The sequence below is a fragment of the Epinephelus moara genome, chromosome 2 (assembly GCF_006386435.1).
Source record: "Epinephelus moara isolate mb chromosome 2, YSFRI_EMoa_1.0, whole genome shotgun sequence".
NCBI classification, from domain to species: Eukaryota; Metazoa; Chordata; class Actinopteri; order Perciformes; family Serranidae; genus Epinephelus; species Epinephelus moara.
In genome coordinates this window covers 32,643,113-32,671,090 of record NC_065507.1, presented here as the reverse complement: position 1 = coordinate 32,671,090, position 27,978 = coordinate 32,643,113, and the positions used below count along the sequence as shown (strand labels likewise).

General features: G+C 39.8%; 2 protein-coding genes across 2 annotated transcripts; both read left to right on the top strand.

Moving 5' to 3' along the window:
* The first annotated feature begins 160 nt into the window (after positions 1-160).
* On the top strand, positions 161-14,133 carry ddx6 (DEAD (Asp-Glu-Ala-Asp) box helicase 6). The gene is made up of 14 exons (XM_050064942.1): positions 161-274; positions 1,061-1,655; positions 1,780-1,843; positions 2,506-2,610; positions 3,480-3,609; positions 4,121-4,267; positions 5,283-5,377; positions 5,532-5,654; positions 5,779-5,907; positions 6,144-6,260; positions 6,763-6,826; positions 8,707-8,808; positions 8,948-9,127; positions 10,924-14,133. The coding sequence occupies exons 2-13, from the start codon at positions 1,459-1,461 to the stop codon at positions 9,121-9,123; spliced, it is 1,449 nt and encodes a 482-aa protein (XP_049920899.1). The 5' UTR covers positions 161-274; positions 1,061-1,458; the 3' UTR covers positions 9,124-9,127; positions 10,924-14,133.
* A 176-nt stretch (positions 14,134-14,309) lies between these two features.
* treh (trehalase (brush-border membrane glycoprotein)) lies at positions 14,310-20,877 on the top strand. The gene is made up of 15 exons (XM_050064855.1): positions 14,310-14,407; positions 15,060-15,160; positions 15,255-15,402; positions 15,492-15,579; positions 15,938-16,038; positions 16,201-16,293; positions 16,480-16,596; positions 16,864-16,986; positions 17,088-17,137; positions 17,772-17,972; positions 18,077-18,294; positions 19,271-19,382; positions 20,096-20,208; positions 20,301-20,354; positions 20,705-20,877. The coding sequence occupies exons 1-15, from the start codon at positions 14,325-14,327 to the stop codon at positions 20,840-20,842; spliced, it is 1,740 nt and encodes a 579-aa protein (XP_049920812.1). The 5' UTR covers positions 14,310-14,324; the 3' UTR covers positions 20,843-20,877.
* Positions 20,878-27,978: the final 7,101 nt, after the last annotated feature.

Here is a 27,978-nt window from a genome sequence, read left to right as displayed (position 1 = left end):
TGAGTGAAAGACGATGGCACTGATGGTACACAAATTGTACACTGGATTGTGGAGTGGAGTTAGTAATAGTCTAAAAGTATAATTTTGACAGGACACCCTAAAGTAAATCCTTGATTTGAAATGAAATCAGCTGATTAGTTGGATGGGGGCGGGTTCAAATACGAGTGGAAGCCATCTTGAACGCTTGGTTGACAAGACTCTTTGGTAGTCAGCTAAAAAATTGAGTACACCTTACAAACACCGCATAGGGAACCGGTTATTTCCGTTATCCAAGGTAAATGCATGCACATCTTAACTATTTCTTCTTCTGGATAGTTCTTTACCAGATATCCCAGTGTTTTGTGGGGACTTTTACGACATGAGTTAACTGTAAATGGTATTTCGCCATCGATAGCCAGTTTGTTAGCTTGCTAGCACACCTAGCACGGCAGTTGAGTCGGCTGAGCTGGCTGATATTAGCTATGTGATTGTGGAGATCCTGTTTTGTTTGTTAGCTAAACTTGAAAACGGTGTCAAGTATCATTTGCACTAGCGCTATAACATACGGACTGGTTTACAAGTATCCTGACTCAATTATGTCAACGTTGCTTACAGAGCAGCACAACATTAGCATGAAGCTAAATCTTCATATGCTAGTTAGCCGGATGTCGGCTAGCTGAAGGGTAACATTAACGTTAGCTTGTTTTCCTACTAGTTGGTTGGCTTTAACAGAATAGGCTTCTTGTTCGTCATGTGGTTAGATATTTATCCGCCAGACTTGTAATATGGCAAAGTTGAAGTAACTGGACTGATTGTGTATTTCGGTGATTGACTTTCCGTAAATCTACGCCGTTTCCACATTGTTAGCAAGGGTTTACTAAATAACGTCACGGGCCACCGCTGTGTCGGCTAACTTTTGACGTTAGGCCAGCGCAGTACTGTCACAGTTATTGATGAACTAAATATTAACTCGATAAGTCACCGTACACTCAAGATATAGGATATTTTCTTCTTCCACGCAGCATCATTGTTTTTTTTGTGAAGTATGATGTTTCTAATAACTGTGTCTCGTATGTTTCAGGGTTGGAGAAACCTGAGAAAGGACGCAGCGGCTCAGTCAGGCTAAAGAAGCTGGCTAGCTAAACAGTCTGCTAATACCTGAAAGCTAGTCAAGCCCTCCTAGTGTGTGGTTTTCCATATGACAATGGCAGATTACATCTGCTTTAAGCCCTAATTTGCTAATAAAATCTACCCTTAGAAGTCTTCTAAAAATTGAGAAGGGGAATTTGTTTTTGACACTTGAGGTCCCAGAAAGAACAATATTGTTGAGACAAAATACTTGAAATACTTTTATTTGGATAATTACAAAAGTCTCAAGAGGGAAGGACAATCTTAAGTTTTGAGTGGTCCCAGCAGAGTGGACTCACTCCATCTTTTATTTTTACTGCTATTGTAACAGAAAAGATAAGCGGAGTAAATATGAGTACAGCCAGGACAGAGAATCCAGTTATTTTGGGCTTGTCCAACCAGAATGGACAGCTCAGAGGCTCAGTAAAGCCTGCCGGAGCACCAGGTGGAGGTGGAGGAGGCCCTCAACAACAACAACTTAATCAGATGAAAGGCACAATCAACAATGGCAATTCCCAGCCAGCCCCCACAACTAACGCTGTCATCAAGTAAGTTATTCAGTACTAGAAATCCAAGACTTTGGATATCATGTTTTCTGCATGTTGGCACAATTATTACTGTGTGTCAGTTCTGTGTTATGCTTATTGCTTACAATAATTTTACCCTCCACAGGCCTGGAGATGACTGGAAGAAAAGTTTGAAATTGCCCCCTAAAGACATGAGGATGAAAACTTCGGTTGGTACAAGATAGTTCTCCTTTTATTGAGCTGAGTCATCCAGATTGGAAGTTGAAATTACGGATATCTGTTTTACTTGTGCTTTACATGGGTCTGTTTGCATTTCATGTCACTGTTATGCAGTCATGCTAGCAAATCCTGCTAAGCTTGGCTATACATTTGTCACAAAGGAATTTATTGTACATACTGTTACCACAAACAAAGTGTGACTGAAAGAAGTTTTACTTTTGTTAAAAAAAAAAAAAAAGACTGCCATGTAATGCTTGTTCAACGTGAAATTGCAGCCACCATACATTTGGATGTCTGTACTCTGATCTTGGGTGCTTAACTATTTATGTGGTTTTCTTTTTTTAAAGCATACATTTTCTTGCCACTGTTGTCCTCACAGTCTTCAAATCACTTAAAGTCATTTAAGTTTTCCTCTTCATTGGAACTGTTGCAGTGGTCCAATAACTGTTCTTAACATGGTTTCTAGTTGATCTCTAAGAGAAACTTGCTGCATGACTGCAATTTACAAAAAAAAAAGTTTATATTTGTGTAACTAAAAAAGCTGGTCAATTAAAGTAATGCACTGAGACATTATCACTTATTTTACAAGCCAATAATCTGTTTACATCTTGTCAACCAAATTCGAATTATTTTTTTTATTTTATGATTACAGGATGTGACTGCAACTAAAGGCAACGAGTTTGAAGATTATTGCCTAAAGAGGGAGCTGCTCATGGGAATCTTTGAGATGGGCTGGGAAAAGCCCTCTCCAATTCAGGTACATTCAGACATGCAAGTCAAGATTTGATCCCTTTCAGCAGCTGGACAAGAAGGTGCTTAAGGAAGTGCATGTTTTTATAATTAAAGATTTGGGTGTGTTTGAAAAAATTCTGGCAGACATTACAGTACCTAGACTTTGACACTTTACTAAGCTTTACTTTGATACCTTTGCTAAATTAAATTTATAAGAAGTCACACTGTGATTGTCTATCATTAAATGACTTCAATGTTATATAAATATAGTATACTGGGTTTTGGTATGAAAGAATTGTACTACCTGCTTCTAGTTCAGCGTTAATCATAATGATCCTTTAAAATCTAGTATGTATCGGGTTCAGGGGTTAAAATTTGGAAAGGGTTAGAATTAGGTTTGATTGTAAATTAGACTCTGATGAAACAAATAAAAAGGTGACTCAAAGTTAAACTATTTTTAGCCATGATAGTGGATTGCCAGTGTCAGTCAGTTGGGTTGCCACTTTGGTCCAGACTGAAATCTCAAACTAAACGATTGATTGCCATTAAGGTTTTTTTTTTTAACATTCATAGTTCCCAGACTATGTATTCTAATGAATTCGATGGTCCCCTTAGTTCTCCTCATCTGACCCCTTCAGATAGACCCCCTAAGCTTGTTTAACCTGGTCTGAATGAGGTATTAGTGGGCCAATGACACAGGACTTTAAAAATTACTGTTTTACTTTTCATCAGTCCAGTACGTGTTATTTTATGTGACCAAACCTTTGAATTAAATGTTTGAATGTAGTTTGTTCAAGTAGACGTAATGTGGTATGAGCCAAAAATGCAATGACTGTACCCAGCCCCCCAAAAACAGTACTGTGTATGAATCTATTATTACTGCTTGTGGCACAGGAGGAAAGCATTCCCATTGCACTGTCAGGAAGGGATATCTTGGCCAGAGCCAAGAATGGCACGGGAAAGAGTGGAGCCTACCTCATTCCCTTACTTGAACGCATTGACCTGAAGAGGGACTGCATACAAGGTGAGTAAGCTCATTTTCTGCCATAGCAAATGCTGGGAAGTTGAAACTGGACTCTCAACCCAATCTTAATCAAAGTCATCCTTAATTTTCAAGGCAAAATTCCTAGATTTCAACTTTTGAAATGTCAATATATTATATTCATAATACTATTCTTATCTTTGTGTATATCGAATATCTCAAGATCAGTTGATAATTAAATGTTAGTTGCAGACCTATTTTTCTATATATTCTCTACATGTATATTCAAATGGAGTAATTAAAAAATGAATCGACCATCTACAGTGTGTAAAACTACTTTCTTTTGGAACTGTGTGTAATACCTAAATAAAAACACTAATCAAGGTATCTTTGTTATAGTGCGTTTGAAGCTTCCGTGCAGTTTCTATCTGTAGTTGTTGTGATTTCATTGTTTTAATGGTTTGGGAAAGCTGTGTTCATGTCTCCAAATTAAGACTAAGCTGGTTTAATAATGTTGAGTACTCTATCACAAGATTGTTTCTCTTTTTTTCAGCTGTTGTCATAGTGCCCACCAGAGAACTGGCTCTGCAAGTAAGCCAAATATGTATCCAGGTCAGCAAACACATGGGTGGAGTGAAGGTAATGGCAACCACAGGTGGCACCAACCTACGTGATGACATCATGAGACTTGACGAAACGGGTAAACTTTTTGTCTTCATTGGAAGAACTGTGTTCATATCTCTCTGGAATGACTAAAATAATCATGCTGGTACCTTAGCTGTCAGTCTAAATCATCCTCTTTGACAAATGCCAATGAATGTGTAAATAATATTTCAGTGCACGCAAATGAAAATCCGTATTTGATCTGTTCATAGAAACATGAAAACATCAAATGAAGGCATTATCATTTAAAGTGGAATTCTAATTTATATGTCTTGGCACTGTACTTTGTAGAGGAGTAATCTTAAACACAACAGATATATATTTAGGTCCAGATGATGGATGTCAGTCTGGCTCATGTGTTATGTTTGGAGTCTGGAAAGTCCATCTGATCTTGTCAGTATCTAACACAGATAATGAAGGGGCTCTGTCCGGTTTGTTTGAATATTGGCAATCTGAATGTCTCAAAAAGCAATCTATTTAACTTACTGGCCACATCACAAAACCACAGTGTGAGGTGGTTGTTTGTTTCTTTTTGTTTAAGGCCTTCATTATTGACCGCACTATTTGTTGTCACTACGGAGTATCAGGAAAGAATTGAAATATGTCGTAATAGCTAACGTATGCCATCGGCTTGGTTTGTTTTTTCTAATACCTGTGGTGGTTGTACAGCTGTATTATTGGCAAGCAGGGGTTGATAATGATTGAAATATGGCAGCCAGTCAAAACATCTGCTCTGTGGCTGAGTGAATATTGCCAAATAAATGGAGATTTTCAGTGAAGTACAGCTTTCTATACTGTGCAGTCACCAGTTGCTGAATATTACCAGTACAACAGAGACATGATCCTTTACATTCATAGTGCTACACTCAAATCTATACATTTTTAAATCCTCTGCCAAGTGATAAAACTGCATTACTTAATGCAATTCTTGTGTTATGTGTTTATGTATAAATTAATTTACCGATATTTATTATTATTATTATTATTATTATTATTATTATTATTATTATATATATTTATTTATTTATTTATTTATTTATTTTTTTTTATAGTACATGTAATTATTGCCACTCCTGGGAGAATTTTAGACCTCATCAAGAAAGGAGTGGCCAAAGTCAATCAAGTGCAGATGATTGTTCTGGATGAAGTGAGTTAAATAGTTCATTTTTTATTCTGTATAACCCATTATACCATTATATATCCCATACTTTTTTTGTAAATAAACCAGTGAGTTTAAAATTTAAGTAGTCGCTTCAGACAGCTCTCAATGTGTTTTTCCCCGATCTCCCTTTGTTCAACAGGCTGACAAACTCCTGTCTCAGGACTTTGTGGTTATGATGGAGGAAATGCTGGGCTTCCTGCCCAAACAGAGGCAGATTCTACTTTATTCTGCAACCTTCCCTCTTAGCGTGCAGAAGTTTATGGTGCATATTTCTCATTTTTTATTTAAGTACTTGTTTCATCATTTCTTATTGCTGATAAACAAAATCAGCCTTCATAATCTTTATCACAACTTGAACATAACTCCTGTTATCACCTGCTTTGTAGAATGCACACTTGCAGAAACCCTATGAGATCAACCTGATGGAGGAGCTTACACTGAAGGGTGTGACTCAGTATTACGCTTATGTAACTGAAAGGCAAAAAGTTCATTGCCTTAACACCTTGTTCTCCAGGGTAAGTGTTGCCTTTATGCAATCCATGATCCTGAATCTATGTCGTCAAAACAGCTGTAAAAGACTTTTATTCAAATGCCTGTCATAAACACAGGGTATTTTCATGAGTTCATTTCTGTACTTTTGTTTTGCATTGGACACTGGAAATGTTTATTATTAGATAATGGCTGGAAACCTCACAATTCAAACAAATCGATTTCACCAGGATTTACTGCTGTTGCTGTTCTGTTGTTTCAGCTCCAGATCAACCAGTCTATTATCTTCTGCAACTCCTCTCAGAGAGTGGAGCTCCTTGCCAAGAAGATCTCCCAGCTTGGTTATTCATGTTTCTACATTCATGCCAAGATGAGACAGGTCAGCTCAAAGTAGTGCCTCAGAAATACCAGCTCTACCAGCTTTAAGACCAAAATACACACAGGTGGCAATGGATGCATGCCAGAACAGCTGCTGCTATTACGTTTGGTGTGCATTCAAGTGGTGCATCATGTAGACATGCATGTACCTCTGCTTGATGTGCTGCTACAGTTCACACCAATGCGCTATTTCTGGAGTGTTGCTACCACTACCATTATCCTTTCCCCAGTGAGAAACTGTCCTGTTGACACTTGGCTAACTGGACTGCATGTAATATGAACAGCAGCTTTTGAACTGTACCTTTGTCATCAACAGTATTGGCATTTGAGCCTAGTTTTGCAGCTTAGCTTGTACTTTACAATGTATAAAATTTTACATTCCATAATAATAGGCTACATGCACATAACGTGGTGCTTTTTCACAGCAAAACAAAACAAAAAATGTTGTACTGCAGAGTCCATCACTTATGAGGTTTTCATGTTATAACATTTTTTCTCTCCAGGAGCATCGCAACCGTGTATTCCATGACTTCAGAAATGGCCTCTGCCGGAATCTCGTCTGCACTGGTAAGTGCCATGTGGATGTACCTGTGCTGTATTTTACGTAAGATTGTGATTATATATTTTGAGCTTGTCCAACCAGAATGGACAGCTCTTTGGTTGGAATGGGTAGCTATTGTGAGACTGGCTAGACATCATCACCACCAGGCAGTCTGGGCCCACTTTGACCATTATTTTCCACATAGAGAGTGGTGATGCACACTGCTCAGATTTTGAAACTTCACCACTGAGCTTATAGTTTAAATGATTTTATTATCAACCCTGCTTGCCACTGACTTTTCAAAGCGTGTCCAATCAGATTACAGCTGACCTAGATTCCTGACTGAGTGACTGAGTCACCAGAGATGTAATTTTTGTCTAGTTTGAAAGGTAAGTGCTTGAAGTGCAGGAATTTCAGTTCTTGTCTAAAAGTTCTGTGATGACATATCAGCATGAGCTGAGCTAATGGCACTAACGCAGCAGTGAGTCCAACTCATATCATGTGAGTCAGTCATTATTTATTTAAACTTGAGAGCCTTTAGAAAGACAGAGCATTGTTGCATCACTCAGCTTAGTGGGTAAATCTTTTTAACTGACAGACATTTGGCTGCTCCTGCTTGCAAAAAATATATTTTTAAAGGTTTTGCACAGAGAAAAAATGATCAAAAGACAAAGTACATATAGATAGGATGGCAATGCACTTCAAGCTGCATCGAGATCTCAACAAGATCTGGTTGCCACAAATCCTTTAACTGGAATCACCCACCTGATCATGGAACAGTGGAAACATTTTGATGGGTTTAGCTAGCCAGCCTGTGCACACCCCAAATGGGGTGCCACAGTTCGACCATAGTAAGCTCATGTTGCTTGTGGGAACACATCAAACAGCTTTGTTCAGAGTGTGCTTTTGGCCTTGGTTTTGGTAATGGAAAGGTTTTGCTACAATGATAGGGCTGTGTGAGCCAAAAGAAAGTGAAACGAAAGTGAGACTGATCCTCTACGGAAGTGGGATGACGCATGCACACAAAAACTTTCGTGGTGCCTTGTTTGGTAGACTGAACTTGTTCCACGGATGTGTCAATGTTTTTGTTTTCCAAACAGAACTCTGTATTGTTTCCATCTCATATTCAGTTTGTAGTGACTCATATGGGTTGAAATTAACTACTGCTTGTCTTTTTAAAACTTATTCTACAGATACTGTAAGGTCTGGTGTGTAGGATTTAGAGAGATATATTTGCAGAAATGGAATATAATGAGTTTGTTTGTCATCAGTGTATAATCATTTTTAAAATAAGTATTGTTGTGTTTTTGATACATAGGGAGCAGGTCCTCCTTTATGGAGATTTCCACGTTGCACCACCATGTCTTACAGCAGCCCAGAATGAACTAACCAAACACTGGCTCCTAATAGGGCCATTTGTGTTTTCGTGCCAACCGACATAGTTAGCAGGCCCTCCAAGACCAGCAGCGTTGGAAAAACATTTTTTTTAAAACATGAAATGGAGAGGAAGAGGCCTATGAGGATATTTCAGCTCTCGTAGAAAATATCCTAAATGTATGGATCAGAAAAAAGATGAGCACACATTTATTTACTAGAGAAAAATGGTGAGCACACATTAGTAGGTGCTGGGCTAGCGGTCCGTCTTCGACGAGCTGAACAGCATCTGGTCCATTTATTTTAGAGAGGAAGAGATTGCAGATAATTCGGCTCCTGGTAAAAGCCTCCTGAACACTTAACACATAAGGAATTCTAAATAGGAGAAGTTAAATCTGGTTGCAATCTGCAGTCCTCACCACTAGATGCCACAGAATCCCCCTAAATCTTACACATAGCTCTTGATATTTTGCTCCAGATGTATATGTTTGTGTTGATGTAGGTTTGGTTTCTTGCTTTTTTTTCCCTCTAGACCTCTTCACAAGAGGAATTGACATTCAAGCTGTGAATGTTGTGATCAATTTCGACTTTCCCAAGCTGGGAGAAACGTACCTACATCGCATTGGTAGATCTGGTAAGAGAGCATGTTGTGATTTTTTTTTTTTGTGTGTGTGTGTGCAGGATCTTATCTGGTACAAAGATTTATTGTAGGTGGCAAACAATAGAGGTAGGGATAAAATAATAATTAAAACCCTCACATCTTTAATATCTAGGCCGCTTCGGACACTTGGGTCTCGCCATCAACCTCATCACGTATGATGATCGCTTCAACCTGAAAGGGATTGAGGAGCAGCTTGGAACAGAGATCAAGCCCATCCCTGGCATCATTGACAAGAGCCTATATGTGGCAGAGTACCACAGTGAGAGTGGCGAAGAAGTCAAGCCATGAGCCAGTGAGTACATAGACATTGACGGCCAATATATATACATATATTCACTCTTTCAGGATAGTCCCAGGATGGTTAAACTACTTTTCTGTGTTCCCATTTTCTGTCTTTTTTTTTTATGCCAGTGTAGAGTTGGGCGATCTTGTCCATATCCTATCGTCCTATCGCTATCTAGTGAAATCGCCGATGAACGATGTCATCGCCTGGGGGGGGGGGGGGGGGGGGGGGGGGGGGGCGGATCATTACGCGTCGCCGCTGAAATGTTCACTTGGAGCCTCTCTTTGGCGTTTGCGCAGCTTTATAAAACTCTTGAACATGTAATGGCTCCTTAATTAGCAAGTTGACTTTACATAGACAGCATATCTTTTCAATTTCTCCTGACATTGTATTGTTTGGTTTGTTCACCGCTCCGCGACATGCGCGTTAAGGTCCGCAAGCCCTGTGCGCGCAAAGCTCAGATTTTACGACCGCGCGGACTCCGCTCCGCGCACCAGTGACTGCTCGGCATGTATTTTTCACACCGCGGGGATTTTTCACGGACATTTTTACAGGAAACTACAACGCGGAAGTGCGCTCGACTATGAAAGCCCGAATGACTGCGGACATTCCTCGCGGAGTCCGCTTCGCTTATAGTACGCCCGAGTATGCTTGTGTCGAGCGGGCGGAGGCATTGATCCCCCCACCCTCTGCTCTCTCACTAAGCAGCCTCCCTCTGTCTCCTCTCACTCAGTCTCGTTCAGCCTCGATCTCGTCAGCATGCGCCACACACGCGCTGTCTCCCCCCCACACCTCGCGATTGCATCGTCATTTAAAAAAGACATCATGAAACAACCCTTCTATCGCTGATGGGCAATCGGATCGCCCATCGGCACAACCCTATGCCAGTGCAACCATTTTAACACAAAACTGCATGGATAAAAGAGTTTTTATAATTAGACATATTAATGGCAGACATTACATTGTCCTTTGCCAGTGCTGTGCTATGTTGGGCATGCTGGGTTATTGGTATAACTCACTGGCACAACCAAAGGTAATTTAGTCATTATTACTGTCATCACCTTGATGGTGCGTTTCTTGCCGTGCCAAGTATAAATGTTCCCGATGAGAAAGGTCTTTTACCTTTTTTAAACATGAAAAAAGATGAAGCAAAATGAGCAATACCTCCAGTCACTCTAAAACTGTCCTTTTAATGCGGTTGTCACTGTGCTGTGACAAGGTTGCAGTTTTTAACTTGAAAGATTGTGTTAAAATCCCATGTAACAAGGTGTCTGACCTGAAGTGTCCTTGATTCAGACACTCAATGGCTACCAGGTGCAGAGGGGATATTCTTTGTCATTTCAAGAGTTTTCTTTTGTAAAAGTCAAAAGAAAATCTGGGATGTCATCAAGTTTTTTTGGCCCTGATCTGAGTCATTTTAACATTGGGTGTCAGCTGATACCAGGACTGATCTGCTACTTGGTTAAATTATGTATGTGATACATTGAAAAAACAAGTGTAGCCCACGGAATTTGTTGCACCTTATTTTTCAAGGTCTTTTAGATCCAAATACTGAACTCAAAACTTATTTATTGTGTAAGCTTAAGTTATTAAGATACGAATGAGAGTTAAACTCGAATGTGGCTGCTCGAGTTGTGGAAACTAAATGGGGTATAATTAGACTGATTGTGTGCTACAAGTAATCTGTGAGGGAACACACGACCCTTAGCAATTGAATGCAGTTAGAGGGTACTAATGTAAAAAAAAAAAAAAATACCAGGCTTCGTTCAAGTAACTAACTTAATGTCACTCTTCTCTCTCGACAGATCAGTCCATCCTCCATTCCCCTTTGTATCTTTTTTTCATCCCCCACCTGTCTTGGAGTTCTTTTTTTTTTTTTTTTTTAATGTACAGTGTCTGTCTGTCTTCTTTTTTGGATGCCACCATAAGGAATGTGTATTTTGATGGACGCGTTTCGGAAGAACTCATTTGCCTTTAATAGGGCTCTGTGCTGCACCACCACACCCTGAAGACATAAGCACCAGGAGGAAAGCACGGGACCAAGTCGAAAATGTATCAATGCACATTGAAGATTCATATCCACAATGACACAAAGCCAGCACCAACAGACCGCTAAATGACACCCTCCATTCTCCACGTGTTATTTTAGAAGTTTTAACCAATTTGTATCAAGTGCCTTAACAAGCAGTTCAACTCGTTCTAAAGTAATAACCCTCCATCATCCGTCATCTTGCTCACTTCATACCACACACTCATGTTCACCTAATTGAAAATTTGTTACACTAATTTAATGTCCAACCACATAGGTGAATTCATTTTTGGTTGGCTCATCCGTTTGCAAGGAAAGGAGATAATAAGGACGGAGGCTGGTCTGAAATATCTTTTGCTGGCTTGGCTGCACTTGAGTCTGGCTGATAAATGAGGACAAACTTGGATGTTCCATGGACAGAGATGCTGGATTTTTTTCCAAGAGACAGCCAGACTGTCCAGTTGCTTGTGAAGGAGCTTGTGCTTCAAAAAGACCCAGACCCTTTCCTCTGTCTTCAGCATCAGAACACTAAAAATGAATAAGCAGCCTCTCAAAACCATGAGTCATGAGGATTCCTGTTTTGGTGGAGTTTAATTGTAGGGAACGCTTTTTGTTTTTCCTTTTTTTGTCCTGTGTTTCACCTTCCAATGGATGGCCATACTTCAGTCTACGAGATGTGCAGCCGACATGTGTGGTGCATCTTACACCTTATGTATATAACTTCATTTTAAGATTGTTTTAAACAAGTTCAAAAGGCTGGCCGACAAACTGAAAAGCTTTTTCCTCCCTTCTCTCTTGTTAGCACTGGAGACTGTGTCCTTAACTGCCAGTTTGTTTGTTCTGCAATATTGGCCTGTGAATTTATTTATAATTTTAGAAATTGCAGAATTTATTAGAACCCAAAACATTTAAATCCCTTTGTGCATGATATGTTTTTGGAGGCAGAGTTCATCACTGATTATCTTTTAACCCCTCCAAATTTGATGGCAAATGCAATTTTTCAAAGCTGCACTTAAACTGAGATTGTTTAAATTGTTGCCCTTATTCTCCTGCTACCAGTGTTAACAAGTGTTCAGTCTAGACAGATGGCTTTGTTAAGCTTGTGCATTTGAGTAATGAATTCTTTGTTGTCACCAGCCTTAACTTGTGAAACTGACTCTTGAGGCACACTCTAAGATCTCCAGTTATAGAGTGTGTTGTTATTGGAAGAGAAAATAATCATAGTAGTACTACTTGCTGCAGTGCAGCTGAATTGGCAGAGAATTTTTGTTATGGGGAAAGTTTAGCTGTTACGTTGATCTGTGTGCTCTTTAAGCCCAGCTGCATTGCTTCACAAATCTTGAGGAGGAAGCTGTGGATTTATTTTTCCCTTTTTCAAAGAATGCTGGCCAAATGCATCAAAATGATCTATCTGACCTAACATGTAGCAGGAATTCATTCTCTGTGCATTGCAAGTTAGCTGGCTTTACTAAAAACCAGCTAACAAAAGATGCCTCACTAAAAACAACCTGAGCAGGTTGGGCTGCACTTAACGCACAGAGAGATGGGTTCAGGCAATAACAGTGACTGCACTGCTTTTTGTACACCCATGATGCCCACATGGAAGGGAAGTGTGATGCAGAACATTGAAAAAATAATAATAAAAAATTGGCACGGAGGGGGGAATGGGCATGAAGGATAACATTACTATTAGTCGGACTGCTTGTTTAAGAAAATAACTTGGGCACCTCAGAATGCTGAGTTATGGCTTTTTTCTCTGCCCTTTATTGCTTTGATATTTTGGGTTTTGGTAACAGTTTTTTGCATTTTTATGCAACACAGCCTTATTTTGCATTAAGGTCAACTGTTTGTTCAGCTGAAACCTTTCTGCAAATGAGGTTCCCTTTTGTTATGGTGAGATGCTCTCTTAACTGTTCTAATCAATGAGAAGTATTATCCCACATTTAATTTAAGCTCCTTTTAAAAATATACCTGTTGCAATGTTGATTAGTTTAAAATGACCATTTTATTTCTCATTGGTTAGGACTGTGATCCCTGTTCACTCAGCTCTATTGTTGTCCCCTGAATACATGTAATTTGGCTGTTTTGACTTATGGTTTGGGTGGGAGGGCTGTATTTGTTAAAAATATTCAAATTAAGCATTGGTTGAATGGATGGGGATCTAATTGTTCAGGCACTTGGCAGCTGCCTGTCTCTCGTCAGTCCACTGGCAGTAATCACCACAGCGAATGCTTTCATGTCTAAAATTGACGATCCCTCAAATTTTAGTGTATTGCTACCTTTTGATGGAATGCTGCTTTACTGCCAGTGGCTGCCATTTTGAGAACCTTAAAGACTGAGACAAGAGCATCTTGCCCCAGATTGGGTGACTAAATTGGATAGTATGTGTAACTAAATTGTCTCATTCTTTAAGGCCTTTTTTTTTTTTTTTTTAAACTTGTGGGGAGGTTTAAATTAGTGCTTTCGCTGCCCAGATGCACATGTTAATCTTCTCTTGATAGTTCCAGCACATTTAAGGTAACACAGCTTTTGTGTACAATTTGGCCGTCTTATCACTTATCTATCAAGGAGGATGAGAAAAGGAGTCCATTAGGGATTTCTTTCAAAACTGATGCATCTGTAAAATGAAACAGAGAGAAGCTTTTGGGCTTTACAGAAACAGGATAAGATCTAAAGATCCAAAGTTATGGTAATGGGTATAAAAACGTTTCAAAATGATGCCCTTAGATTTGGATTTTTTTTTTTTTTTTTCCAAATGGAATGTTCAAGTGGAGTAAACCTTATTTATAAAGTCCAAATTTAAGTGAAGAATTTAAAGCCTAAGTTCATTTTTTTTTTTATTTTGATGGAAAATTGGTTGTTATTTAATTGGCTCATTTTTTCAGTGAAGCTAATTTTACAATGGACTTAAGTTAAAAAAAAGATGTCCTGAATATTACTGGATACAATTGAAAGTTTTGTTGAGAATAAAGCTCACTGAAATTTATTGTGTCTGAAGTTTTTGTTTTCATTGGCAGCCACTGCAGTGTGCTGTTAAACCGCTCTTTTAAAGCTAGGTGTCAGTATGTTGCTGCTCTTTGGTTCAGACGTAATGTCTTAATATAATCTCTGACCTGGAGGAAGCTCTCAGACCACAGGCTTACTTGTTCCCTGGTGTCACTTAGTTCATTGCTTAAGATGCATGTGTTGGTTGTGTTATGCATTTCGTCAGTGGTTCTTTTTGCCTGTGTAAATGGCGCTGTTCCACCGTCATGTGACAGGTAAGATAAATGACTGTTTTCCTTTAAAAGGTGTTTGTATAGGAGACTGTATGAGCCAGTCTCCTGTTACTGCACTTCTCTTAATTATAAAAGGATTGATTAATGTATAGCTGTAAAACTGATAAGTTAATCCATAATTTGTCTGAACACCATGGGCAACCCTAAATCTTTAAACTTTGCCCTTTGGTTTGAATTTGCCACCAAAAACTATTGATCTGTTCAGTTTTAAACTACTGCAATGCTTACAATCAAAAATACTGGAATGCCTCCATTTTGTCAAATGACTCATCTTTTTCCATCACATTTCCTGCATACTGTGTGCTTGACTTCCTTAAAAAGAATTCGCACTGTAATGGCAAACATGTCAATAATTATCTTGGCATTCGAGAGCTATTTATTCATCTGTAGCATTATGTTTGTAGGATAACATCAGCCTTCTGCTGCGGCTGAACTCCTAGAAGTGGTGGTGTTTTTTTCATGTTTATCTCCTTAAGCACATATTAAGTTGTTAGCAGACCTTTGCCTTCACCTGCTTATTATTGATATGGTTTTATTACTTACTTGCAGGACTCTGTAACAAGAGGTCAGTATATTGTAGTAATACACATAATGTCTTTCCTGTCTAATGATTCACAACTCCTAACAATTTCAGTGAAATATACTGCACTGGGCCCATCTTGCATCAGGTACAGGAAGCTAAACTGTTTGATGATGACAAGTACTTTGTTGACATGAAACTGAGGGAAACTCCTGGTGAGTCATAAATCAGTAAATTAGCTTCTTTTTTTTTGGTTTCTTTTGTCGACTATGTGACTGCTTTTGTTGCTCACTGTGTCTTTTCCTGTAGATGTTGTTTTGTCTGCGTTTCACAATCTTTCAAATGACTCGCCAAACACCACTGTACCGCCTGCCAAACTGCAGGAGTTCCTCAATACTTACTTTGAGAAACCAGGGACTGAGTTTGAGTCATGGACACCACCAGACTGGCATGAAAAGTGAGAACCAGTTATTAGAGGACTCTTGCTCAGATGGTACTGTATTTTTTAAGTGTGCTTTGCTGGAATGAGTTGATTTTTATATGCAGGCCAAAGTTCCTGGGAGGAATAGCAGACCAAGAACTACGCAGCTGGGCTGAAAAGATACACGATCTGTGGAAGCTTCTGGGCAGAAAGGTGATGAGCTTAAATGGTTGGTTGCTTAGTAAATCTGCCTAATTTTGCTTTATTTCAGCTATTCAGTAACTGAGGAAATATTGAGGTCATTTAGAGTAAAAATGCCCAAACTATATACAGTATATATGTATATATCTTCAGATTTTGTTCTGTCTGTTGAACAGTACAAGCTATTTCAGATTGACCTTTAGGCAAATGTTATTCACTATTTTGATTATTTGTGGACCAAATGACACATTGAAAAATTATTCAGGTTCATAAATAATGAAAGTAATTGTTAGCTGCAGCCCTGATGAGGTTAAAGGATCCACGTACATGAGTCCAAAGCTTTTAAAATGAAAAATAATCTCTCCTTCAGATCCACACTGGTGTTAAAGATCACCCAAAGCTCTACTCGCAGATATACACCCCACATCCTGTTGTTGTGCCAGGAGGGCGCTTTAGGGAACTCTACTACTGGTGAGTGAACGATGAGGCCTGTCTCAGCTGTCTGTCTGAGCGTAAAGTGTCACCAGGTCAGAGTGAGGAGAGATCACAGCCAGGCTCAGTCAGGGGTCTCTGCTCAGAGCCCACCTGGGTGCCATATGCCGACAGTGACGTGAGCTGTTCTGTGCCTAACAGGGACTCCTACTGGGTTATCAATGGGCTCCTGCTGTCAGAAATGACAGCCACAGCCCGTGGGATGATTCAAAACTTCCTCTACCTTGTCAACAGGTAAGCTTTAAAGTACATTTCATCTTTCATAGCACTTACAAAGTCCAGCTTGCTGCAGGTTGTTCAGCAGGCTCATTTTGAATAATAAGTCATTTAGCAACCCAAGTTGTACACTTGGATATGGAGCTCTCAGGGGGGAATTCAGGATTTGTGAAATAAAAGATTTTTTCAATCACTCTCCTACAGATATGGCTTCATTCCAAATGGTGGGCGGATTTACTATGAAAGGCGCAGTCAGCCTCCATTCCTCACTCTAATGGTGGAGAGCTACTATCAAGCAACCAAGGATAAAGAGTTCCTCAGGTGATATTTAGGCCTGAGCTGATGTCCTGCCAGACACATTATCATTCTTCAGCTGCCTCGTGTCTCTTCCAGAATAGAAAAAAGACGTATTTAACATCAAAACCTCAGTGCTCGTGTCTGTCTGCGCCTCCGGTGTTTTGTTTCCCCTAACACACTTAATTAGAACGTGACACCCAAACTTTTGTGTGTAATGATATTAAGGACTGTGAAAAGTAGTCTGAATTAAAACATAGCTCTCTGCTGTCTGTACAAACTTTCATGGTTTAGAGCAGCTTTGCCAGCACTGGAACAGGAGTACCAATTTTGGATGCAGAACCGCTCTGTGACTTTGAAATTAAATGGGACAGAGCATGTGCTGAACCGATATGATGTAAAGGTGGGCTTGCCCAGGTAGGCTACATTTGAAAGAAATATATTGAATTATAAAAACAAATTTAAGATGTGGGTATTGTTGATTGTGCTACACTCACCATGTCTTTTGTTCTCTTTAGGCCTGAATCCTACACAGATGATCTGGAACTAGCGGAAGGACTCACCAATGGTAACGGATTAATAGTGTTTATACTGTATTGTTGGTGGTTGAATGAATCCCCCTTCATGAGCCCTGCTATGGTCATTTTATTCCATGAGAGAGAAAAAAAAGGCTGATGCTGTGGGATGGATGTACTGTAGTTTATCAGTGCTCCTCGACAGAAAAGGGGAAATATTCCCCTCGATTTAAAGATCATTACCATGTTTTGATGTATATTTAATATGTTAAGCACATCCATTTTTGCGTATTGTGGCTTACAAGCTGAGCATTAATTTCAAGAAAAGCTGTTTTAGGGAAAAACACTGTTGTTGTTTGCTAAAATGTTGAATTTTTCTGCCAGCAAAGTGTGTTTGCTCAGATTTCTGAAGATTTTATGCAAGAATATATTTATATTTATTAACAAATAGTCAAGGTCAAAGTCAAGTTATTTCCTCTTCTTTGGGGGAGACGTTTAATTTTTTGTCTCTAAAGCTTTTGAGAAATGTTGCAAAACTGAAACAACAATGTTATTCAGGGGCTGCATATTTTACTTTTTCCACATCCAGTTGACAAATGGCACATACATAAATAAATAACAAAGTTTAGATGCTGATTTGTTGTGGCTCTACTAGTGAATTCATGTTGTTTTTTTTCTTGCCCCCAGACCGTAAGGAGAAGCTGTGGATGGATCTGAAAGCGGGTGCAGAGTCTGGCTGGGACTTCTCATCCCGCTGGTATATAAACGGTGACGGCCACAACAACGGCACCCTGGGGGATACCAGCACCAGTCAGATCCTGCCTACTGACCTCAATGCTCTTCTGTGCCTCAATGAGAAGACTCTTGCTTCATTTCACAGGATACTGGGTGACTACATGAGCAGCCTTTGACCTTGGAACTAACTTTGGTCTTCACACTGCTTTTAGCTCCTAACTGGTGTTACATAACGGTGATGTGCTGTTTCCTGACAGGTGATGGTGACTCAGCTGCACTGTATGACCAGGCTACAGCCCGCAGGCTGGAGGCGATAGAGTCTGCGCTGTGGGATGCTGAGAGGGGTGCCTGGTTTGACCACAACCTAGTGACGCACACCAAACACTTTGAGTTTTACCTCTCCAACCTGGCACCTGTTTGGGCACAGTGCTATTCTCAGCCTGAGATGGGAGAGAAGGCAGTACAGTATCTGAAGGTCGGTGGACAATCTTGCCTTTATTGTGGTTTCAATTCATAAATGTGGAAGAAGGGGTAACTTTTAATCCAAATCACAAAAGATGCATATTTTCCCCATTCACCTTTAATAGAATCCAGCTATGCAGATACTGCATGTTGGTTTTTCTTGAGTAGGTTTTGAGAAATTGGTCTCAAAAAATGCCTCATTCTAAGGTGAAAAAAAAGATTATAGCTATGGAAAAATAGTTATGAACATTGCAAAAATTCATTCATTTCTGCCAATAGATGCCCCTAAATCTTACACACTCGACCTTTGATACTGAGGCCACAGATACGGTAGGTGCTGTACTGGACTACATTATATTGTAAGGTGTTTTCGTCCTCCTTATTTACATACATAGGGGGGGAAGAATATTAGAAACAATTCTGAATATGGCAGATCTGTTATGTACCTAATAAAGTGACAACTTAAAGTGTGTATTCATGCCATTTGTGTGAAAAAACCCTTTAACCTGTATTTCTCCTGGTTGGTATGACTTGTCTCCTCTTCTGTTGGCCACTGCAGCTCCACTCTGTGAGTTACAATAGATCTAATTAGCTGCTCAGCTGCAGCACATTAAACACGTAAACATACCTGCAAATGTCACTTCTGTCTGGTTAGATGCTGGTATGGTCCTTACTCTTAAATACCAGTAACATCACGTTGTTTGACCATGACATGTTGACATTTTTTATTACAAAAAGGGTTAACTAAATGTGATTTTTGAATGTTTTGCCTAAGTGCCTCTTGACAGTTGTTGAGGACGAAGAGATTGTTGCTCATTTATTTCCCCACCACCATTTCCAACCAATTAATCCTCCCTCTACTCAGAAGCCCACCTATATGTCACAAGCTTTATGAACTGTGCTCATTTGCTCCAGCAGATGGAGCACACACACTGCACTGCTTTAATCCATGCATGCTTCTAAGGTTGCTGGTTTTCCTGTGTGTACAGGGGAGTGGTGCTCTCCAATTTCCCAATGGAGTTCCAACATCGCTGAGAGAGTCTGGGCAGCAGTGGGACTATCCTAACGCATGGCCTCCTTTACAACACATGCTCATTGATGGTAGGTGGTAATAAACTGATCTACCATCATGAGAATTCCTTGAAACACATACTGATGATGCACCGACTGTTCAACATGTTGCTCTGTTGATTTTGCATAATAATTTGTGAGAATGCGTAGTGGCTGTAGCGTGGTGCTTTATGTTTTTTGCTCTTGCTTTGTATTCAAGGACATCGATTTAAAATGAAACAAAGCAGGTTAAACAACTGATCTTCAGGTTTATTTGAGGGTGTTTACATCTGTTGATTATTACTCACCAAGGCATTGTGTGCATCTGTGTGCAAATGTGTGTCCTTGTGCATGTGCACAGTACAAACTAAATGGAGACCCACTTGTAAAAAAAAAAAATCTCCAAAGTACAACCAGTCGTCCAAAACTCCACAGGATAGCTTTAGGTTACATAGAGTCATTATATTTTATATTCTGCTTGAAATCCAACCACCCATAGAGATCTGCAGATACTTGATATCTGCTCTGATGATGCTCTGCTAGGCCCTTAATGTACCAACCTTCACTTCTTGCTTTTTAGAAGGATTTTTGCTTTAGTTTGGTCTAAAGCAAGTGTGACTAATGATAAGAGAGTGACCCTTCAAAGTCCTTGGTTGCCTGGTCTGTATGATCACTGCCCTGCTGAATGTTTCTCTGCCTCATGTATGTTTAAAAAAAAACTTTCTTAGGCTTGTTTAGTGATTTAAGTCTTCATGTGTTTCCAGGTTTATTAAAACTGCCTTCAGAGGATGCTCAACAACTAGCATTTGATTTGGCCCAGCGCTGGATCAGGACAAATTGGTTGGCATACATGAAGTATGATGCCATGTTTGAAAAGGTGAGTCTCTTTAGGTTTCAGTGTGTCAGAGCTTGTGTTGCACGGTGATAACACAGCTGGCTCAGAATGTGTAATTTTCTTCCTCCTGACAGTATGATGTGAACGGCGATGGCAAACCTGGTGGTGGAGGAGAATATGAAGTTCAGGTACTTCTTGTGTTGATGGTGTAAAACTAATGTGCTTATAGTCTTTCTGATTTCACGCAGAGCCCTGTCAATTCTTTCTACCTCAGTTTTGCTTCTTAACTTGAACACATTTGCATTTACACATATACTCTCACTCCTCCTCACTTCTTTGTCATTATCCATCTTTTTTTGTATAATTTTCTACCCTGTTGGGTCTTGTTGTCTTTTACCTTTGACTTGACTCTTATGTACTTCCATCAGCACAAATTAATCACTTGTTTTTCTCAGATCACTGTGTTTTGCTGCTTTACTAAAGTGTTATATAAAAATGAAAACATCTCTTATGCACCGCTGTGTTGCCCTTTCTGTAGCTGGGTTTTGGCTGGACCAATGGCGTGGCCCTGCAGCTCCTGAACCAGTATGGGGCGACTCTCACCTCAGGAAGCGGGCGAGTGTCTTCTGGCCTCCTGCTGCCTCTAGTCGTCTCAGCCGCTATCATGCTCCAGTGAAACAGAGGTGACGAAAGAGCCTGACTGGAGGTTGGATCTTATTTTTTCTGGTTTCACTGCACTACAACACTCCCGTCCACTGGCTGACTTCAAACAAACGGATATTGACATTAAAATGAGACTAAATTGTGCATATTTTAACAAGTTCTGATTTCTTTCTAAATCGTATATGATCAGGATCACTCTTCTTTGTAGAAGGAACAGGATGTGATTTATCATAAACTAAAAATTCCTTTGATGAATATTTTAGTATGTATCCTCAGAGGTAAATGATCTCTGATGATATCAGAAGATGCAGATCATGTAGGCACTTAAATGGACTCTCTCCAGTAATTCAAGCTGTTAGCGCTGGCTGCTGCTTGGATCACAACATTAACTCGTCCCAGATATTGAACTGACATTACAAACAGTTATTCACCTAATTCAATTATAAAGTTTATTGCTATGCTGCAGCTTAATTCACTCCGAGGCCTTCTATTTGCATGTACACTGAAGTTGGACTGTAAACGAGCTCATGTGAGAATAAAATGCGACATGAATACAATAATGGTGTTTAAAACATACAGTTTTTATTACATCTGTCTACTCAAGACACCTTTATTCATTTTTTACAAATCAACCGAGGAATTCCAGGTTGCAATGCTGGTATGATAATCACATGTTCAATATAGTGATGAATTCCTGCTAACTGACAGCACTAAGGTTATTTGAAATGCAGTGTTTTGGTCTTATACCTTCATTGGGCATGGGTGGTCTATGACCATGAAGGAAGGAGGATGCACAACTCCAATATAATAATAATATATTATATAAATATTTCCAATTGTGATGGGTGCAAGTTGCAGAGGGATTCCTAAGCCTTCTTCAGTGCATCTTTTGATACACTGAAGAAGGCTTAGGCCGAAATGCGTCTGTCATTTTGTTTGGCCGTGTGTCGCCCTATTAAAACATAGATTTTGACTCTAGTCTTTTGTGAGTGCTGTTGCCTAATAGTTTCTTTGGTCTATGACCATGAAATTGCATTTTCAATAAACTTTGTGCTGATTTTAAATTCCTGTGCACCTCTCTACCAATGCCTATTTGTGTATTAGACAACACAGAGCAAACATGGCAGACATGGCAGACTCCAGGAGAGAGGACCTGTTCCATATATATTAGCGGCTCATTCTAAGGTAATAAAAACACAATGCTTATTTTCAGGGGAGTATTATAAACTAACGAAAACATAGTTATGAATATTATATGTCATTTCTGTAAATGGATGCCCCTAAATCCTACACACTGGACCTTTAAAGACACTTTATTTAAAGACAGAACACTGCTAACCACAGTGACGAATACATTGCCTGTGGCTGCTTCACAATATAAGCCACCTGTATTCCACTTCAATGTTTAACAGTAGGAAGTTTGGTTTGCATTATTGTTAACCTAATGCAGCTCTGACATGATGGAAATAGAGAGGACAATAAACAGTGAGGCCCATATCAATGACATAAAATTACGACAACAATTTTTATATAGGTGCAGTATTGAGAGAGGCCCCTGCAGCCAGCAGCCGCAAAACGGGCTGCAGTGTAACCACTCAGGGCAATAACGCACCATCAATGCACATCCACTAAAAGTTCTTGTTGTTATCACTGACAGGCTCAGATTTTTATTTTTAGTGCATAATTTATGGAAAGAACCTTTACAGAGAAATAAAACATTTTTCTTTACCTTTCACCTGATCCGATCTGTTTGTGATTGTGTGTAACAAAGTCTCGCTCATGGAAAAATCTCGTTCCAAAATGTTGTGAGACATGACTTGTTGCATACAACAGTGTAAACGTTGGTGGCAGTTGGAGAGGATTGCAAAGAATAGTTTGTTGTGTTGGAGTACATAAATTGTAGTGTAGTGTTATCTAAAGATTTTCCATGTCATGGCTGAATATTTAGCAGATTTTGACTGTGAAAAATTCAGCAAGATTTAAAGACCAGACTTCTCCTTGAGTGAGAACAAACTGACCGGATCAGTGAATGTTAATGAAAACATTTAATTTCTCTGTAAAGTCCCTTCCATAAGACACTAATAATAACAATCTTAACCTGTCAGTGGCAAAATAAAGCACTTTTAGTGGCTGTAACTTGATGGTGCACAATTGCTCAAGTGGTTACAATGCAGCCCGTTTCATGGTTGCAGCGCTTCCTCTCAGTACTGGGCCAATATCAAAAATGACTGTCCCCACAAGTCACTGAGACCCAAAAACATGGGAAAGCAGGTTGAAAATACAGTAGTTTCCCTTGAAGAATGATGAAAATGATGGGCACTTTTTCCCCACTTTGGGAAATGTGTTTTCTGAAATGTTGCGTTTAGCACTTAAAGGCCACCATAGTTATACAGTTAAACCTCTTTGACATTAAAATAGTCTACTTTGACATTTCGGGTAATTGTGTTCTCACTTCAGTTTGAACTCAGGCTCACAAAACACAGAGTGAAAAAAAGTCAGGGACCTTGAAAAATTTATGAAGGCACAGTAAATGTTTGACTGTAACTCACACACATACATACTGCTAATCTAAAAAGAAACAAAGACAAGTCAACATTTTTATGCCATTTCTGATTGTTCCAAGCAAGTCATTCTCTCTTTTGCATTTCTGCTTACATCTATGGTGAAATGCAGGTCAAGCATGAAATTAAGTCCATATAGATATTCAAATGGTCGTGGGGGAAAAAGTAATGAGAAATTTGCTCCTTAAAGAAGAAAATGCATCCCTCTTGGCTGTGAAGATATGAGGCCCAAGCAGGGATTTCACTGCATCTCTCTCCTTAGCATGAGTGCACACAACGGATTGACTGTGCAACTTAAATGGGCAAAAGGCCAATAGGTGCAGTGGTCCGTGCAACCCCAAAGATCACACTCTGGTAATGCGCTATTGTGAGTCTCCATCTACAAGCCATATCATCATCTTTTTTTTTTTTTTTATCCCCATGCATAACTGTGACACCCACACAGTAGCAGCCGTGTGTATTATGCTGTGTTTAGAGAGGTTTAAGCAGTAGGCAGCAGTCATTATGTTTTCAGCCCTCGCTGACAGCAGTAACTCAAGTAGAACCTGCTCCTTTTGATAACTTGCACATTACCATGCCGTTTTAGTAGAAATGTGTTGTGTTCTGGTAATGAGATGGAGCTGTAAAGTGTGGAATAAGTTGTCCGGCAGTTAAGTGGCGATGAGGTGAAACTACAGTGTGTTTGTGGGTGCACGTGCGTGTGTGCCTTTTAATTACACAAATCGGGGGACGTTATTCTGAGAGGCACGTTCCATGGGCGGTCTATGAATTGTAAGCAGCGGCGACAAGTGCATTACATGTTGTTGTGGAAGTAAAGGTCAGGGTGTCTTGTCCTCATCAGTCATCCAGTAACTGGCACTGCATACAAACTAGCATTCACATACAAACTTGCTTTTTCTTTTGAAAGTGCATCACATTTTAGATTCATTACTCTTTGTGGGAAATGTACAGTTTACAGACAAGGAGATATGTTTGAAGTAACGTGGCTAGAGACAGGAGTCTTTTTTTTTATTTGAGATTTCATTTATTCTCGTGTCTTTCAAATTCTACATGCATCTCTACGGGTCTTTACTATATGAACCTCTGGTCTTAGATATGTTAAAAAAAAGATACTACTGTGGCTAACACACTTCCTGATTTCCATAACGAGAATAAGATGCAGGATTATGTGCAGAAATGTGTAAAATCTTATGAAACAGCTGTGGAAGTGAAAAAAGTAGATGCATAGGACAATGGAGGTGGATTCATATCCCTGAATGTCTGTGTGGCTTTAGATGGAGGCCTGGGCTTCATTACTCTTCCCTGGCTCAGCCTTCACTAGCCCCTGCAGCATACATCACAAAGACTGCTCATTATCCACTGAGTCCTCCTGGTGCCGCTGAGTCCTGCTTGGTGCTGCAGGAACCCTGCTCTGCACTGCCAGTATAATCCCCACCCCACCCACCCACATCCCCACCGTCTGTGAAGACCCACGATGGGGATGTACAGGGCTGCCTGTCTGTCTGTTCTCTGATGGTGAATCAGAGAGCCAGAGATCGTTCTACGACTCCCATTCAATATGCTCTGATCGATAACTCATTGAAGGATTATGCCAGTCTTCCTGTGTAATTATTTCCCTAATTATGACCATGGCCTCCGCAAAGAATTGGTTTGTCTCCGGTTTAGCAGGCAAATTGTTTGGAGAATAGGCCAACTCCTTGACCTCTAAACTGGAAGGATTGGCTAACTGGAGGCATTATAGGGATAGATATGAGATAGCTTAGTAATATTGATTCGGCACTGTCCAGAGATATCAGGCTTTTTATAATCAATAAGTCTTGAGGAATCATTCCTATAGAATTTCTCCTGCTTAAGAGAAGATTTTAAAATCCAATCTAATGGAAGGAAGAGCTATCAGCGAGAGAAAATTTAATATTGTCTCAGCTGATCTGCACCCTTGAACTCCAGACTGGGAGGAATCTCTCAAAAAAGAAAACTGCATCAAAAGCAGTTCACCTTGCTTATGCAGTTACAAGTTTTATATCCTTTTGTGAGGGTCCTAGGTGGCTCTTACATATTTCTCTATGATATGGTGAAGTGCAGCTGTGGATATATTCATGCCTTTATGTTTTGAATAAATGCTGAATAAAGCTCTCACACAGCACGTCTGATTCAAAGAAGAACCATAAACCTTTAATATGTTTCACATAATGCTGTTAAGGGCTCGCTGTGGTCTTGTCTAAATATTCAATCAAAATGGTCTGTAAATGAAATTATAATGGCTTAAAGACTTTGAAAACTTTTTGTTTCTTAAGTATTCCTCTCACATAAACTATTCATGGCTAAATATGCAACAATTAAAGTTCAGAAATAATATCCTCAGTTATTATCAGTTTAACACTCAGAAATTCAGCTAATCTGCTTCTTCAGGATTGTGTGGATGCGCTTTGATCAGATTTGACATTGCTGGCAGCACAAGCAAACAGCTCTACATCTGTCATCGCATTTTGATTCAAATGTAGCTAAACTCTGATTTGTGCACAGAAGTAACATCACCTTTTTATAACTGCGTCGCGCTCAGTGAGAAAAGCTCAGACAAAAACACAAATAAAGAGATCTCTTGTGTGAAATCAACAAAGCTTTTCTAACTTTGGCAGAAAATAGCATGTTCATGTTGAATCACATCGCTCAGAGTGAGAGGCTGATTGAGAAAATAAGTTTTCAGGGCCTGCTTTACTTTTAAATCCCACTTTGTTTGAAAATGAAGTGAATATATATTAAAATAAGGGAATTAAACTGATGAAGACTGTATACAGAGATATGACAATTCTTGATTAAGTAATGGAAAGGCCCAACAAACCCTTATTGCTCTCATGTTTGTGTTTTAAGTGTTTCAGTCAGACAATTGTTATTGAAATCTTCCAGACATCTCCTCTCAGAGGAATGACCACACAGTTTTACTACATGATGTCTCTCCTCCTGTCCAAAACTTGTGAAAAAAAAAGGGCTATTGCCCAAATGTGCCACTGTGAGGCGATAGAGCTCTTTGTTGTATTGGATGATGCACCTTGTTTTGCCAGTCATGCCATTTCGTTCTGGTGAGCATACAATCAATATGGACACCACAAAAGCCTATCACCATTTGCAGTGTGGCACAGTGTCCTTGCCTGCTGCCTGAAGGCTTTTACTCGACACTTTACATGGTTAAAGAAAAAACGAACCACATTCTGTGAGTTTGTCTTTGAAGACGGTTCTGTTGTTTGAACCATAAGCCAAGAGAATCACGCGCAATATTTCACACTGATTTTTCCATTACCCAGCTGAGTGGGATGTCAGTATGATGACTGGCTCAGATCAATAGTGTGCTGTTGGTGAGGACTTGGATTGTTAGATCTTGGGCTGTACACTCTTCACTGGAAGAGGGAGTTTTTGTTTTGTTGGAGTAATTGAGAGTGATCACGCATTGTGTACATGCCACAGAGAGAGCACGAGGAAAGTTATCACATTTACGCTTGCAGCATGCCTTCAGCAAAAGATGAAAGCACTGTTGTGTTAACTGGCTGGGCTTGCTGCGTAATGGCAGGACGTAGTGTGTGTGAGAAAAAGTGTCTGAGACATTACTGCACACAGGGAGTCTGACTGCATGGTAGCTCCATCGTGGGACGCAAACAAGTCAGTCAAACAGCCATGCAGGGGAGGCCATGCCTGGAGAGGGGGGATGAGCCAGAACCAGGAGGGAAGAGAAAGCAAGGGAGTGAAAGAGAGCACATGAGGAGTCCTGCTTATTACAGCTGCACAGATGGTGCAGCAGATGAGATGGGAGGGATAGATGGATAGATAAGGAGTGAGAGTAAGACAGGGAGAGAGAGAAATGGCACGAGAGCACGTGTTTGACAGTGTACATAAGGAGCGCCGGATTGGAGAACTTCCAAGGGAAACACTATAATATTTATTGTTCTGTGGCTGGTCGGAAACTTTCTTTCCACCTCCAATTCCTCAGCAAGAAAAATGGCTGAGGAGCCGCCTGTGAAATATTAATTCCATTGCAGGGAAGCGGGATGCTGAAGGTATGCAGGATAGAGCGACATATGGTGGGAGATCCTGAGGGAAAGAACACCAGGAATGAACACTCCACAGACAAGAGAGGGTCGACGCAGTGAGGACGCGAGGCGGAGTGAAGGAAAAGAAGGAGGGAAATCAAATTATTGGGAGGAGGATTCAGTGGGGCTCATGAGTCTGCATTTGCAAGGGATAATAGGCCAGACTTTGTGCTTTGTAAGCTATTATTGCAGGCACAGTCAATATTCATTCAGTCTGTCAACCAGGGATAAATGCAGAAGTAATAAGGAAAATGACAGTTCTTTCTTGTATTAAAAAAAGGCAACCTCAGCTGACACTAAGGCTTTACAGTTCTCCTCTCTAGACTTAGGTAATATGTTTGATGATCATCACTGTTCTGGGTTATTTGTTAGATCTTAAGAGTGAAATTCAGACACTGAAGATTTGGGTAAGTGGTATTTGTGACAGATATAAATTGTACACTTCAAACAGTAATGAAAACAGTTTTTGAGTGTTATTGTACAGTTTTTGACATAAACATAGTCGGTTA

Excerpts from the sequence above, each read along its gene's own strand:
- ddx6 (XM_050064942.1), top strand. The coding sequence starts at position 1,459 with ATGAGTACAGCCAGGACAGAGAATCCAGTTATTTTGGGCTTGTCCAAC. Across the intron at positions 5,378-5,531 it reads AGATGATTGTTCTGGATGAA|GCTGACAAACTCCTGTCTCA; the intron begins GTGAGTTAAATA and ends TTTGTTCAACAG. Across the intron at positions 5,655-5,778 it reads TTAGCGTGCAGAAGTTTATG|AATGCACACTTGCAGAAACC; the intron begins GTGCATATTTCT and ends CCTGCTTTGTAG.
- treh (XM_050064855.1), top strand. The coding sequence starts at position 14,325 with ATGCATGTGTTGGTTGTGTTATGCATTTCGTCAGTGGTTCTTTTTGCC. Across the intron at positions 17,973-18,076 it reads TTCATTTCACAGGATACTGG|GTGATGGTGACTCAGCTGCA; the intron begins GTGACTACATGA and ends GTTTCCTGACAG. Across the intron at positions 19,383-20,095 it reads ACAACACATGCTCATTGATG|GTTTATTAAAACTGCCTTCA; the intron begins GTAGGTGGTAAT and ends ATGTGTTTCCAG.